The sequence below is a fragment of the Astyanax mexicanus genome, chromosome 19, assembly GCF_023375975.1.
Source record: "Astyanax mexicanus isolate ESR-SI-001 chromosome 19, AstMex3_surface, whole genome shotgun sequence".
Lineage (NCBI taxonomy): Eukaryota > Metazoa > Chordata > Actinopteri > Characiformes > Acestrorhamphidae > Astyanax > Astyanax mexicanus.
Window position 1 is genome coordinate 30507616 of NC_064426.1, and position 17357 is coordinate 30524972.

At 37.4% G+C, this 17357-nt stretch overlaps 1 protein-coding gene across 2 annotated transcripts in view; it reads left to right on the top strand.

Moving 5' to 3' along the window:
• The first annotated feature begins 4592 nt into the window (after positions 1–4592).
• Positions 4593–17357, top strand: part of ttyh2l (tweety homolog 2, like) — an 88361-nt gene continuing 75596 nt past the window's right edge. The window contains exons 1-2 of one of the 2 annotated variants that reach the window (XM_022673498.2): positions 4593–4939; positions 16944–17116. In XM_022673498.2, the coding sequence (XP_022529219.1) occupies positions 4811–4939; positions 16944–17116 (302 nt within the window). In that variant the 5' untranslated portion in view covers positions 4593–4810. The remainder of the gene's footprint in view (positions 4940–16943; positions 17117–17357) is intronic. The other variant, XM_022673489.2, reaches the window with a different exon arrangement.

A 17357-nucleotide genomic window follows, 5' to 3' on the forward strand; every position in this document is an offset into this window, starting at 1 on the left:
TAAAGTCAGTATCTCAGAAAATTAGGATATTATTATTTTTCGGGTAAACACTGCACTGACTTTAGACTTGATAGAACACAGTGGATCAACACCAGCAGATGACATGTCTCTCCAAACAAACCATCACTGATTGAGGAAACTTCACACAAGACCTCAAGCAGTTTGGACTGTGTTATATCAAGTCTAAAGTCAGTGCAGTGTTTTCCCAGAAAAAAATCTATGTACTAGTCCCACCCACATGAACCCCACTTGAGCAAGTTGCATTTAACCAATTGATTCCTCTTTGCTATGACTCACACTTGTGACATGAAAGTTTATGAAAGGCTTGTGTAGGTGTTGTGTGGCCTTAAATCCGCTGCCCTTCAATAAATGGTGTTTAATGTTATCAATGCTTTGTTGTACATTAGCAATTCGGAATATATCTTTTTTAGGGTATGTGCTCAAAATATAAGGTTAAATAAGGTTCCTGTCAAGTTAAATCTTGTTTTTCCCTAAGCTATGAGCTAGAATCATTTAGTTCATTTAGTCGAGTCAAGGCCTTAGGCACAAATAAATGGATTTTTGAGTTGTGAGATCATTTTATAAGCCTAACAAAGCAAAGGATATTTAGTTTTAGAAATTCAGTTAAGGTTAACTAAATGAAAGGGCCTTGTAGCCTTGTGTGTTGCTGTATTGCTGCTTCATGTAAGCTGCACTTCAGGAATTCAGAAACTCAGGAAATTCAGCATCATTGCCTTGAGTGCACTCATTTGCCCACAACTGCCCGCTTTGTCCACCAGATGTCAACCTTGAACAGTGTAGTCTGCAGAGCCGGGGTCTCTGCCCTCATGTTAACTCTTGATGTCATGGCTGTCCATTGCTGATGGGCTTATTATGCCGCAGGCATGAAATTCAGTTCAACTGACTCTTTTCTGATGAAGATATGCCAGCCCGTCTTTCTGGCCGTGAGGGAAAAATGAGCAAAATGAGCAAGACGTGAAGGAAAGGCTTGTCGGTTCTACAGGTTTTCATTTTCTCACTACCTTGGATGTGATGGTGCATCATTAACTTTCATTTATGTGCCTTCAAACCTCATTACTTTGGATCCATTCACTTCAGATATAGAGTAGAGTAGGGTAGGATGAGCAACCAGTGGGTAGGCTGAACCACCACCTGTAGCTTGGCAACTGTGGCTACATCATTTTGATTATTTAACCTTGCATTCAGACAAACACACTGCAAATAATTTGTTTTAGGTTAATCAAAATGGTGTAATATAGAAAAACAACCAAGTGAGCATCACTTGTGCAGACAAAAATGAAAGTCTTGTTGATAAGAGAGATCAATAACAAACAGTAGATTTAATGTAGGATTATTACATATTCATCTATGGTTAGTAAACCTTACTGAATCTCAGTGATTACCTGTTCAGCAAAAAAAAAATATATATAGCCAGATCACCCATTTCCATGCTGTAGCGCACTGTTTGCATGCCGTTGTGTTCTATCTCTGGCAACATGGGATGTGAAAATGGAACTGGGGGGAATGGCAGTGGGCAGATTTGGAGGCCACAACCCCCAAAAATGACCGTAAACGACGTACCACCCAGTTCAAATATGAAAACACTGGCTGAAGCTCTGCCGATAAGAGCTGCCAGTGCTTAAACTCATGCTTAAGCATGTTTCCTTATTATCTGATGATATTAGACATGGCAGATATGTAAATGATTACAGAGGTCATCTGATTAGACACTGGGTCTTTTTTTCACAAGAGGACATACAGCTCTGGAAAAAAATAAGAGACCACTTCAGTTTCTATATCAGTTTCTCTGATTTTGCTATTTATAGGTTTATGTTTGAGTAAAATGAATATTGTTGTTTTATTCTATTCTAACTACAGACAACATTTCTCTCAAATTCCTAATGAAAATATTGTCATTTACAGCATTTACATTTTGCAAAAAATAAGAAATGGCTGAAATAACAAAAAGGATGCAGAGCTTTCAGACATCAAATAATGCAAAGAAAACAAGTTTATATTCATAAAGTTTTAAGAGTTCAGAAATCAATATTTGGTGGAATAACCCTGGTTTCTAATTACAGTTTTCATGCATCTTTGCATGTTCTCCTCCACCAGTCTTACACACTGCTTTTGGATAATTTTATGCCACTTCTGGTGCAAAAAATTACCTCTCACCTTTCTGAAGACATACAATGTCCTAAAGTTATCTAGTTAACCAGCAGGTTACTGAAATTTAAGCACTTCTGTTGACCTATCGGGTGCTTGAAGGGTTGTCCCATTTCTTAGAGGGAGGATTTCACAGAACACAGAGTTGCAAGGGGAAGGGTTACACTCGAAAAGAGGGGTAGAGCCAAGGGGTGAAATAGCATTGGGCCTTGGACTACCATGATGAGAGTTGCCGGTTCATATCCAGCAAAAAACAAATGCTTTTCTGCAATTTCTAGTGGGATCAATAAGATTCTTTCTTTCTATCTATTTATCTATCTACCTAAAATTAAATATGGATCATCTTACCCCATAACCCCCTTCCTTGTGATTTCTTTTGCCTTTCGATTCTTTTTTAAATTCTTTTAGATTTTTTCTTTGGAAAAAAAAAAAAACATTTCTTGGGTTTGCATCACACTCACACCACCTTCCAGTATAATGATTACTTACTGTGTACACCGCCATGAGTACACCTGTAATGTGGAAGTGCCATATTCCTCACTACCCAATATGCTGCAGGCATTTTAATTAATTACTCCAGCTCAGCTCCACTGCGCCCGTTCAGAATGGAAATGCTGAGTTTTGGTCTCGCTGTGCATGTTGGAGCATGACGCTGCACATGATGCAACTAATCAGCTCATCAAAACAGCTGTAATCATGACAGCCTGTGTGGGGGGATAAGTTTCGAATCAAACCGAACTGTTCATTTCGCTGCTTATTCACTGAAATCTGCTCATTTCCGTTTCATTAAAATGAAGAGTTTAGATTAGGGATGAACTAATATGGGAGTGATGCCACTTTCAGTTTTTCTTTTCAGGTACATACATTAAAAGCAGATGCTGATAATAACAGTCCAAAACATGTTTTTTTTTTCAGCTTTCTCCTGCCTCCCAAAAATACACATTGTAGGTGGATTAGCCGGGATAAACTGTTACACGCTTCCCCACAACTTCCCTGTCAGAAAAGACCTTGAAAGGCTTAAAAGGCTTTAGATTTATTATTTAAAACAATGTTTCGATTAATTTAAGGTGGATAAAATGAAACAAATCTCAGTCTAACAGGCTCTAGTAACACTAAATGAGATATTAATTTATATTAATATAATTAAATTAAATCATTAAATTGATTAAACTATGAAGAAAAATGTATGGAATTATTTAGTAAACAAAAAAGTGTTAAACAATCTAGAATATATGTATTATATCCCCCCCTTTAGTTGTGAAGTTGTAAATAGGTAGAGTTGGTATACGGAGATACAGGGATCCATATCCATCCACAAGAACAACTTGACTAATCAAGAAAAAAAATACTTTAAGAACGTAAAGTCAGTCAATATGAAAAACTTCAAGAAAATTAAAAGTGATGAAACTGGCTCTCATCAGGACCCTAGAACCCATAGAAAAGGAAGAAAGGAAGGGTTCCAGCTGTTGCACATGATTCCTTATGTGTTCATTCATAATCTGGATTACTTCATTATTAATTGTTTTATATTATATGATATATGATTTTGGTATCACTGTTGTCACTAAATCATTTTACACTTTTAGTTTCTAACCACCTTTAGACAGCCTGTAACTGTTTTAGTTACATTTTTCTTTTACCTTTTATTCTTTTAATTTCCTGTTTTACCTTTTAATTTATTTTATTCATTTTTTGTTCCGTTTTTATTTTTGCCTTTTACCTTTTTGTTTCATTTATTGTATCCTTTTATTCATTTTTTAATTGTTTTGTTTTTGAAGTTCCTTATTTTAGCTCACCTGATTAAATACTTGATTTTAATTTAGTTTTTAGTTTTTTTTGTTTAAGTTGTAAAGGGACTAGTTGCTCGGATGCATTGAAAATGAGGGTTGCCGTGAATGTATTAACGAGTGAAAATAAAGGTTGATTGATTTTTCTGCCAATATTATATGCACACATTACATATTACACTACATGCATTAGACATGCACACTGCTCACATACCCCGTTACATGCTCTTTATTAATATGCCCTAAGGCAGTATTTAAGCCTCTTTCTGTAGCAATCAGACCTTTTTCTCTCTTCCTCTCTCTCTATCTCTCTCTTTCTTTCTTTCTTTCTTTCTTTTCTCTCTCACTAAACTGTATCTGTGAGATAGCCCCTGGGCTGGGTGTTGATATGGCCTAATACTACTGTGGATCACTGGAGATTTAACATGACCTGAATAGAGTAATCTCTGTCTGCAGCAGTGCTGGGATCAGTTTAGCTCAGTGGGACTCGGTGTGAGTGTGGGAGACAGTGAGGGAGACTCTGAATGATCTTTTTTTTCTACAAGTTGTCCAAAATGATGAGAGAGTTATTAACTGCTTCTATTGAGTGTAAGGGACGCTAGTGCGCATGCGCGCCGCGGACAGGCGGTAAGTGCGGAGAGCTGAAGTTGGCGAGTGCGCTTCTTCAGGGAACACACTTCAACATGGGAATGGGGACACAGCCGCAGTGATATGTCCAGTTTAAAGCGCCGCGGACGAGAGGAGACGCTTTCGTGTGGAGTTTATACGCCGTGTTTACTGTCTTTTACCGTCTTTTGCTTTATCTGAGCGAGTGTTTGCTCTGTTTACACGAGTTTGAGCGTAAATAAAGTGGCAGGATGGCATCCGCGCAGCAGGACTACATTGCCCCGTGGTGGACTTACTGGCTCCACAGCTTCCCGCACCTTAACTTTAATTTCCAGCCGGTGGACAACAGCTTCAGACCGGCGGAGGAGGAATACCAGCAGGTCAGTGCTCTACGTTTAGCTGCGCATTGAGACACGCGCGCGACCGGCCCATTCACTACCTTAGTAATTAACTAACTAACTTCACCCAGGTTAGTTTAAACTAGCTACCTCCGCCAGGCGCCGCACACCTTTCCAACGGTTAAGTGTATTTAAAAAAAAAAAAAAGAATATTATTAAAAAGTTACTTTATTTCAGTAATTCTGTTATTTTAAGCGTTTATTTCTTTTTCTGTTGATGATTATGGCTTACACTCAGTGAAAACCCAAACATTAGTGTCTCCGAAAATTAGAATATTATATAAGGACAATTGGTAACTTACGTTTGGCAATGTAGGCAGTGTGCCAATTCCTGCTGGAAAATGAAATCTGCATCTCCATAAAAGTTGTCAGCAGCTTTGTAAGCAGTGCTGTGTTGATTTTCCAGGACTTTGGACTTGATATAACACAGTGGATCAACACGAGCAGATGACATGTCTCTCCAAACAAACCATCACTGACACTGACCATCAGTAAATTCTGCATTTTATTTGGAAATCAAGGGACCAGAGTCTGGAGGAAGAGTGGAGAGACAGTCCAAACTGCTTGAGATCTAGTGTGCATTTTCCACAATCAGTGATGATTTGTTTGGAGAGACATGTCATCTGCTGGTGTTAGTCCACTGTGTTCTATCAAGTCCAAAGTCATTGACATGGTTCCCTCTGTTTATAACTTTTATGGAGATGTGGATTTCATTTTCCAGCAGGACTTGGTAAACTGCCCACACTTCAGAAAGTACCAATTGGTCTTATATAATATAAAAATTTTCTAAGATTCTGATTTTTCGGTTTTCATTGTCTGTAAGCCATAATCATCAACAGTAAAAGAAATAAACGCTTAAAATAGATCACTCTGTGAGTAATATATGTATATAGTATGAGTTTCACATTTTGAACTGAATTACTGAAAAAAAAACTTTTTAATGACATTAAATTTTTTTGAGATGCATTAGTATACGTTTTATCTGTAAAAATAAATAAATAAAATTAATTAAAAAGTATATTTAAATATATTTGGGTAGTTTTTACATCTATAACGTATCAGAAAAGGTCGATTTGCCATGAAATTGCTCGAGTACTGTCCTGATTTGGACTGAAGCTTAACCTAACAAGCTAATGCTAACTAGTTATTTATTTATTTTTTGCTGTAAACATTATTTAGAATTTGAGAAGAAAAAAAATGCCCAAATTAATCACCATGAGAGTATTATTCTCAAGAAAACTCAAGCAAAATGTTTTAACTAAGCTTCTTAAATATATTTACATTGTTCTAAAATACATTCATTTTCAATTGGCATATATGTAGCTGAAACATGTACAAGTCTAGTGCATCCCACATTTATCAACATTAACATTTTTATAGAACATTATAGTCATTATGGCTTTTAGAAAAATGTGTTTTACGGAGGGGGGTAGGTACTCTAGAGCTCTGTGGTGCGGCCTAAGCTTTTGTCCTTAATGGCATTTTTTCCTCTTTTGTTACTTTTACTTTTAGGCTATACTTTTAGTAGTTTTGAAACCAGTACTTTTACTTCAACTTCTACAGAAGTGTTTTTATCTATACTCCTACCTACAGAGTAATGAATGTCTATACTTTTCACACCTGAGTTGTTCAGTTCAGAAAAGTTTGAGGAGCTTTCCTTGATTTAAACATAGGTTAGGTTAAAATTTTATGTAAATGTTTGTAAATACTGGTGGATATTATACTACCCACTAGCCAATTACTGATTTAATTGTCTTCTGTTGTAAAAACAGAAAAAGCTGACTTCCAATGATTCAGCATATATTTGTATATCCAGTATTGGAGTAAAATGAATGCTATTGGGCAGATAATAATCCCCCTCTAGAAGATGTTTCACAAATAAAAAGAGAGTGGAAATTGATTTATGTATCAAGCAGCAGAAAACATATATTTTTGCATTGCATTGTGCATGCACACATTGCAATGAAAATGCTGAAACAATATATATATATATATGTATATATATATATATATATATATATATATACATGTATATATATATATATGTATATATATATTGTGGAGCTGTTTGTAGTTGTCATTGTTTTCTAAAGGATCATTTCCCTTTTAAATTGGACAAATCCCTCTGCAAGTATTGCTTTTTGACTTTCTAAAGCTCCAGAAGTTTTGCATTATGTATTTTGTGCCTTTCCTATATGAATATAAAAGTAAAATGTAAGGCCCAGATCAAGCTTGCAGACATTGCTGTGTTTTTGAGGGCACTTTACACTGTTTGTGGAAAATAATCCATTTCAGTACACATTTGTAATATACATACTTTTAGATATTACAGATATACATTATTTACAGCATCTGTCACTGACTGAAGTCAGCAAATTATTTTTTCGGATGTTTGTAGATACAGACATTTGTTGTGATGCTTTCATATTGTTCATATTAATAATGCTATTATTCAATAATATAATTTAAATCATAATTAAGAAATACTTTTTTGATATAAACTTTGGTTGAATTGTCCAGCTCGGTTTGTACCTGTACAGTACCCCTTTTATTTATTTGTGTTGCTATTTTTATTTTGTCATGTACTATTAAAAATTACACATGACTATTTTACAGTAAGCAAAGAAGACTTTGCAACTTTAAACAGAGGAAGTGAAAGAAGATTGTGCAGTGCTTTTAAAATCGTGCTCAAGCTATTTTTAAAGATGTTTTGACATTTTTTTAAATCTGACTATGGCCTAAAGACTCCTTCCTCCACTTCTGTAAGCAGGATTCGTTCACAGTGTAAAAGCAGAGATATTGGTAGGCATACAGCGGGTACGCGAGGCAGGTTCCTGCAGCATCCGAGGCCATTTCACAGACTAGAAAATCCAATGAAGTCTGATGAAAGTCTGTCTAACGGGATTTTAAAGTTAAAGCTGAAATGAAAGCCTGCCATTCTGTGTAGTGTCGCTAAGTAATTACTGTCTGCTGTGAGCGGCCATTGAGCACATAGTAAAACCTGAGGGGAAGGTTTGTAAATGTGATTTCAGAATTGTGCTTTATTACTAGTAGAACAGCCAGTGTCATCTATGTCCACCGGCCATAGATTCTTCCGGTGTGCTCCTTTTCATCCTGGTTATTCTGTCACTGTAGATTAAGCTTCTGCTTGTCTGTCAGTTTTATGTATTTCCTAATGTATACTGATTTGATAAGTTGGGTGGAGATGATGTACAGTAGCCTTTATGGATATAAGGAGTCACAATATATTTGGAACTTCCTACATTAGAAAATGTAATGAGTGGTGCCTAAATTTGATGCACAATTTAAGGGCACATGAAAGAAACCTGTCTTGTTTGCACCAAAGTAGCAAGCGTGAAAGGTCTATATCTACTACAACTGTTTGTTAATATTTATTTTATAAAAATACTGTATTTTTCACATTATAAGGTGCACTTAAATTTTTTTCATTTTCCCCAAATATAATCTTATAATCTGTTGTGCCTTAGTTATGAATTCTACCATACCTACCATACCATATCTTATCCTACTTTAGTGTGAGGTGCAGTAAAGCTACTCCACTGAAGTACAGCGTTATACAGGAGTTTCAGTGAAGTTTCTCCAACACTGAGGCTGAAGTAGAGTTAGCATTAGCTGCTAACTGCAGCACTAGCTTTTTCGCCACTCAGAGGCAAGTATATCAGACTTTATTTGTCGTGTTTACCGTGTTAAAACAAGCTATGTGGGATGAACCACTACCTGACGGTGTCCTGGATTACTGAAACACTCAGTATAGTACCATATACTAGCGCTAAACACTAACTGCGTCTAGCGTTGCTGCTAACCACATTATATGGAAATACTGGAAACATAAGTTTACAGGAAATAAATGATAGTGCTTTACTCACCCACACAAACGGTTTTCAGGAGAGAAATCTGTGTAGATTAACATCCAGCACACATTTGACTTTATATTGAATTTATTTGAGTTTATTTATTTTTAAGAATCACAGTTTTGTTTTTTAGGTGTATCCCCCAGCAGCAAGACCAGCTTGAATTAGAAGGAAAACATCGTTTCACCCTTGTTTCTTACTGTTGTCGCTTGAAATGCACTTTTCTGTGTCACGATATATTGTATACGATATAATATTGCCCACCCCTAGCCTCTACTATAGCTTACGACTTATAAGGTCTTAAAAACACTGTTTTGGGCACAGAAAGTACTCTGAGCTGTAAGGGGGCTTTTTGATGGATCTGTAAGAGTGTGTAAGTGCTGTTAACACTGTGTTCACAGCGGAAAATAGGTCCCACGTCAGCACTGGAGCACTGAAAGAAATCCTCAGGCTTTAGCTCTTTTCTATCTCAAATCTTTGACCAATGCTCTTATCTCTCCTGATTCCACTTGTAGTGGCTTAGACATTTCCTGCCACTTCACCTTGGACAGGAACACGTTGTGGCTGTTACTCATGTTTAATAGCTGCACAGGATGCACAGATGGAGGCTTAGATATTTTATGAGTGAAGATTGTGTTTCCCCGCTTCTCTCTGTGTTGCTGTTTCTCTGTTTTTGCTGTATAGATTGGTTTACAGCTTGCGCTCAAGGTCAGATTGATCTGATTTGCTTGAAAAAAGATAAATTGGGGAGCAAAACAAGCCACTTCAGCATCTCACTAAAGAATCGTGTGGACTTTTCCCTTCATTTGCAGTTCCTTGGCAGCTATTAAATCTAATCTAATCTTTTTGTTGCCTCTCTCAGGGAACATTGGACACGCTGGCTTTACTAATTTATTATTTCAGAGCGTATTTTCAGTTCTAACTCAAGGGCCGACTACATGTCTAGATTATTACTTGTGATCTTTGTATATATAGGGAACTAAAATGATTATTTCACGCTGATAAAAAGGGTGGTTTCTAAACTGTCACAAGGCGGAAAGCTTGCTTGACACTTCAGTACCTTCCAGAGTTTATCTTCAGTACCTTTAGTAAGGGGAGATACACAGTAGAGCTTATATTTTCTGCCCGAACCCGAACCAACCCGAGGCCCGACCTGAACTAATAAAATAATCTGTGATGTAGGCGTTTGTTTTTTAATGCTATATATTTTATTTAAAGCTATGGTGTGATAATCACAATATAGCTAAGTAACAAATCGAACAGTTTTTTAAAATAAAAGTTAGAATGTTATAATCACGCAGCCCTGGGCACACACGTGAACTCCCCCACTTGTCCCCATTTGACTTGCAGCAGACTGTGAGTAAAAACATTTTTCTTAAATAATAGGTCTATGCTTCTTCAATGTTAATTTGTTGCAATGTTAATTAACATCATTAAAAAGTGACTGCACTGGTATTATGGTGATGCATGAGGTGTTAGTGTGTGTTGTGCTGGTATGAGTGGTTCTGACACAGCAGTGCTGCTGGAGTTCTTAAACAACTCAGTGTCACTACTGGACAGAGACTAGTCCATCAACAGTGTCCTTTGGACAGCGTCCTGTGAGTTCTGATGAATGACTAGAAGATGACCAACACAAACTGTGCAGCGCCAAATTTAGAGATTTTTCATTTTCATAAAAACAGTGGGCGTTACAAAGGTGTTCCTTTTATCGTCCAGTTAAATCACTTTAATAAATGGAAAATGTTTTTTAAAAAGTTTTTAATGAATATGAATGTTCAATTGAGCTTTATAACACTGTCTAGTGAGCAGCATATAAGCTAACAAAAGCAATAGGCTAGCAATTAAATTATAGATTAATATTTTCAAAACCCACCAGAGACCCCAACAATCTTAGCAACCTTCCTCCACCCTTTATTATGCTGATTAGAGTCCCTGTAAATCAGCAGAAATTTATTAGAAAGGATGAGGAAGCCTGAAACCGGATTGAGCTTTTCTAAAATGTTTTTATACACTGTGCTGAGGACACGTATCAGGCAAACACCTGCTCTCTGAGTGGATAGACACATCGCATTGGGCAGATTAATTTGCATTAAGTTTTTATCGCATTGTGCATCCCCCAGACTCGATGTGCCTGAGCCATTATGCACCATGCATTTGCGTCTGATGGAGCTGACACTTCCCATTGAAAATGAATGTGATGCATCGCTGTGCGTTGATGCGACGACGCAGTATAAATTTTAACAAATAAACGTTAATATACAGGTACAGTAGATACAGAAATCAGCAGCATAATCTGCTTTGCTCACACTCTATGTGACGTTTGCACGTGAAGGGGAATCAAATTTCGGCACATCACCAGTTCATGTAATTGATCCAAAATGCACCCTCTAGAAAGCGTATTCACACTACAAACAAACCATGGTTCAGTGAGGCTTTCACGTTTACTAATTTGATTTAAACCAGAGACTTTTAAAAAGATGGACGCCATGTGGTCGTTCCCATTCATTCAATGAAAATGAAGCCAAAATATTCCGCCATGTTGGCGATCCTGAAACCCGAGTCTGCACAGTAGAGACCAGAGGAGGGAGAAAGACTGTGGAGAGACAGCCTACTCATTTAAATAAACCCGCCCCTGAGGGATGCCTCCACAGAGCTATACACAGTCTATGGTCCCACCCATACAGTCATTGGTCCCACCCCGGTTAGGTGTAACCCAGCCCTTTAACAATAACCACACCTTTTTGAATAGAGCTGAATAACGTTTTAAAAAACGAGTTCTGTGGGGATATAAAATGTGACAATATAATCAGAGGTTACACTAGCTGCTGCATTTAAATAATGGAGGTAGAATTACAGTATATTGGAAAAAAACGTGATTGAAAGTTGTCTGTTTTGTCAAACCTATGGGGATGGGTGGGGTCACACATCTTTCTGCAACCGAACAGCAGGGGGCGCCCGACCTATGGTGGCTTCACTTTTGAGACACGATGCTCTGTCCAGCTATACACAGTCTATGGTTAAAACCAAACAAGAAAAAGTAAAATGTTCTGGAGAAACGTGAACCAAAAGTATGTGTCTCTGTTATAATTAACGTAATTATAAAAGGTTTTTACTTAATAATGAGTTGTATGAGGACTCAAGATAATGATGCCTACAAGCTATAATTAGCAAATAAGAACATACGTTAATTACAGAGCTTTCACAAAATTAGGTGAGAATATGTGTATGATAACGTACCGGTATTTAAAATCAGCTTTAGTGGCCCAGTCATTTTTGACTGCCAACACAAAACTAGTAAACCTGAATTGAACACAACAGGGGGCTCTGTAATGGGTCATGTTGTACGTTTTGATGGTACCTGATGCTGAATAAAAATAAACGTGTACAGGACCTTTTTTCTTCTAAAAGTGCTGGAGAACAAAAACCCAGTTATTTTCTTTAGCAGTGTATTTAAAAGTCTACACTCCTTTTTGTCTTGTCTTCACTTTTTTTTAGTTCTTAGAGGATTTGCTATAGTGCTCGCCAGAATCGCTTATGTAAACATGACATTTGCTTTCACATTTAAAATGTTAGACACTCCTCTGAAGTTCTGAGCTTCCTCAGATGTACGCATTAATTCCTTCTTTTAGGTGGTTTGTGCCCCTTTTTTTTGCACCTTATCTCAGATCTCTTGCTTTCTCTCGGTTATGCCTTTTTTCTAACGTCTTTACGGTGATTTACACGCAGCGCATCTTCCGACTACGTGAACGCGGCTGCTGATAACAATGGACTAAATATAGCTGTCAGAATGAGGGCATTCAGTTCCAGTGTCGGAGCTGTAGCTGCACAGTCGTTCTGTATTGTGGAGGATGACACGGTGCCCTCCGAAATGGGAACTTTTATGTTGCTTCATCTCTCTCTCACTTCCATTAGTACAGATTGGATTGCGCGCTCCAGCGGCTGTCTGCTTATAGCTTTTTAGCCAGGATCTATTTGCACCTCTAGTTAATTCTCTGCTCCTTAACTTAGAGTGCCAGTAATATATCAGTACAGAGCGCCTCTTCGTACGTTTAATATTTCCTAGAAAATGATTCGTGCTATGATACCTGCCATATCTGATGGTATGAGCAAGATTAAATCAAGTAAATATGAGTGAAATCTCAGAATGAGCTTAGAAAGTGAATACTGACTGCAGGCGAAACTTGCCGAAAAACATAAACATTAGATTTATTCGCTCAAGGGAATGGTTTGAACATCAACAACAATTTCAGCTAACAAAAAAAAAAACAAATAAAATAAACATCAACTACCCCAATTTAAAAAAAAATTGAGACACTGTGGTAAATGTAAATAAATGTGAATAAAAATAGAATACAGTTATCTGCAAATATAATAGATATCATATCATCCTATTTTTATCAAATGTTGAAGGTGACTCCAGACTCTGAATTGTTCCCTTAAGACTCCACTTCCCAGCATTTATCATAATATTTATCATAAACTGATCATAATCATAATGCTATGGCGTTCCCACTCTCCAATTTACTAATTGGTTCCACCTGTCCTCCCTTGTATATACAGCCCTCATTTTGCTCATTCGGGTGCTGAGTTTTGAATCTAGTTTTCCTAGCTCCTCTACGATGCATTCTAGTGTTTTAGCCTATTTGTTACCAACCCTTTTTTTGGTATCTCCGTTTATCGTCTTTTGGATGGCACCATCCCATTGATTACCTGTTGGCGATCGTTTTGATTTGCTGCCATTTTGTTATTGACCCTGCCTGTCCCTCATGATTATTGTCTAGTCCTTTTTGTAATAAACTGTGTCTATTTTTATCAAGTGTTTTTGCAAGTGTCTGTCTTTGGTCTTGTCTGCGTGACATTATTATTTTGGTAGTTGACTAATCGGATGATTATTTTTTTTAGATTAATCAGCATTGTTGATTATGTCAACCAATCATTGCAGCCCTATTTTTTTTAACACAGTTACTTTTCAGCATATCTCAAAAAAGTTGGGATGAGCCATTGAAAGGCTGGAAAATTGGGTAGTACTAATAACGAAAACAGCTGCAATAGCATTTCTATATTCTGACCACATATAAAAGGGGCTCGAATCTGAGTTACATCAGACTAGGTATTGCCATGATATGTCCATACTAATTCTATATAAAAAGTAATCTACATTAGGAGCCTGTTTAAATTGTTTACTGTGTTTGCTGTGTATATTATAAGTATAAATGTACCCTATTGTCAGGCGTTAAATTCTGCTGACTACTCAGAGGACAGCTTTCCAGCTCAAATCAGATTTTCAGACACTTAAGTTTACTTAAGGACTAGACATAATCTGTGTCTGAAAACCTAAATCTCCTTAAATTAATTGATGTCCTCCCAGTGACTCTCCTCACATGCCTTTTGTCTGTAGCTGAACTCTTTCACCTAGCACAGCAGAATGCATTTTTGTGTTTAAAATGATCAGTTTTTCATCACAGTTTAGAGTTTTAGAGATTGAAAACTAAATTATATATTTATAAATGATTCATTAAAACATTGTATTAAATAGTGATTATTATTATTAACATACATTACACTGTACAAACAGCCAGACTAGGCCTGTCACGATAAGATGTTTTTCTGGGACAATACATTGTCAATATGTTACATGATCAATGTAAATTGATCATGTAAATTGTTACCACAAGGGACTGCACACTGAACACCTGGTAGACGGTGGCAGCACCTTAGAAACAAATGACTATATTACAGCAACATATCATAGCAACAGCTTAGTAACACCTAAGCAGCAGCACAGCAACACCTTAGCCACCAACCCATTACCAATGCAACCACACAGTAACACCTCAGCAGCCACAAAGCAATAGCTTGGCAACCAACTGCTACTATAGAGCAACCCTGGCACGTTCAAGTCACATGACGCAATACTACTGTATTTTTCGCACTATAAGGCGCATTTAAAATGCCTTAATTTTCCCAAAAACCGACAGTGTGCCTTATAATCCTTATGTCTTATGTATGAATTCTACCAGTCAGGTTGTAAGAAGCAGTAAAGCCACTCTGCTGAAATACAGCCTTTTAAAGGAGTAGGAGCAGTATTAGCATTAGCCACTAACTCCAGAGCTAGCTCTTTTGCTGCTCAGAGGCAGACTGTAGCCTGCATGTTTACCATGTTAAAACAAGCTACGTGGGACTTTGGAAATCTAAGCTTACTGTAAATAAACAGAAGTGCCTTACTCACCATATAAACAGTTTTCAGAAGAGAAATCTGTGTAGATTAACATCCAGCACTCGTTTGACTTTAAAAGATGTTTGTTTGTTTTTTTACTACAGTTTTGCTTACCTACTGCTGCTGATTTAGAAGGGAAACATGGCGACACCCTTGTTGCTTACTACTTTTGCTTAAAATGCACCTTATAATCCGGTGCACCTGTAAAAAAAAAAAAAACAAAAAAAAAACAGAAAATAGACATTCATTGATAGTGCGTCTTATAATCCAATGTGCCTTATAGTCCATAAAATCTGGTAGTTTCTGTACTGCCTCATGACTTTTAGCTTGTCAGTGTATTTCTACAGTTAAAAATAGATATAAATATGCAAGTCAGTGTATGCATAATTGAATCAAAATAACTTTTTAAGTCGCAAAAAAAACTGTACAAAATGTACATATAATCCACACAGATCAAGGCAAACACATCTGCAACATGACTCTGGTTTCCGCTCTCAGCTGAGTTGTTTCTATTATGCAACCTGAGCCGCTCTATTAGAGTTGCTATTTGCTGCTCTAATAGCATGAGGCCGGTGTGATTGACTCCCACTAGTTGATTTCATAGCTGTCTGAAAATGACTGCTGTTCAGAAAGGATGTATTATTCACAGAGGAACTCGGGGAAGCGTTTTACATTTCAGCCTGTCTGAACAGACGCAGACATGCTGTGTCCGCAGGCCCCTAATCAAAGCTTTCCTTGATTCGTCTCTCAGTTCTCTTCACCTTCCCTCTTTTACTACACCTCAGGCTGCAGTAACGCCGGGGTCACAAGACCGGAGGGGCTGTCTTACCCTGCCGGCTTTATCACATGACGTTCCGTTCAAGAGAACATTTAAGCATTTCCATTTTCTCCATCCACGTGGGTTAGCATGGCCTTTTGCCCAGGCTTTCTCCTGCTGCCTTCAGCATTAGGCTCCCTGCTTAGCTACTTGTGATGTTTCTACTCTCTAAAATATACTCACACACACAGATAGATACATATACACAGTTTGTACTAGTACATAGTGCACATAGATCATTCCGTAATTAATGCCAACCAACTCTGGAACCCTTCTATTCTTATCTAAATTAAAATTTCTGTGGATTTAATGTAATTTATTTTTAATCATAGCCATAGTCATACCCACTTTAATTCCTGCTACAAGTGTGACATTTAAGGAACTGTATGAACTTGTTCACTTTACCAGCCTTAAGCTTTTATACCTCTATATTGGCACTAATATTTATATGGGTTCTGTTTATATTTGTACTGTCATTCCCTCTTTAATCACTATTGCACTATTGTCTTGTGTCTTCTGTCCCACATATGTTTATATCTGTGACCTTGTTGTATTTTACATTTAGTCTCTCATTCTTTTATATTTATAATCGTATTTTGCTGTAATTGCTGTAACTTTTGGGATAGAGAGTAATGTAATTTCAGTTCTCTGTATGTTCTGTACATAAGCAGTATTAACAATAAAACTTCATGCCAAGATGCATGAAAACTGTAATTAAAAAACAGGGTTATTCCACCAAATATTGATTTCTGAAAACTTTATGAATATGAACTTGAGACCTGAAAGCTCTGCATCTTTTTTTTAGGGAATTAAGGTTTCCAGAAAAAAACAATGTTCATTTTACTTTAACATATACCTATAAATAGCGAAATCAGAGTAGCTGATTCAGAAACTAAAGAGGTCGCTTAATTTTTTCAGAGATGTATGTTTGAATGAATTGATTGAAAGTAAATAAAAAAAAATGCAGACTTTCAGCAGAAGTTCTCTCCTTATGTTACTGAGTGAGAAATGATTAATTAATGACTGCTATCATCTACATTATATTTTAAAACCCTGTCCTTTCTCATCCCTGTGTTTCCAGTCTCTAATCTTCCTGGCCTGTATGGCGGCGGTGGGCCTGGGCCTGAGCCTGGGGGTGTTGGCTGTGTACTTGAGCTGCCTGTGCTTCTGCCGCAAGGAGGAGGCCGAGGAGACTAAGCGGCCCGACGGCTGCTGCATCACATGGGCTGCCGTGATCACGGGCCTGGTCATATGGTGAGTAAATCCACCTCGTTCTCACAGGATACAGTCTCCTGGGGCCACGCTGGGCACCCTGGAATGTGGCCTGATTGTTTACAGTGTGGGAGAGAACGAAGGGATTGGAGGGAGCTCAGCTCAGTGAGTACTGTACCAAAACAAAGGCTGAATAGTGTAGAGGTTTCTCCCCTCGTCTGATTGTTGATGCATGATGCAATCAGACACTTTGGCATAGATTCCTTGAACATGGTGAAGTATG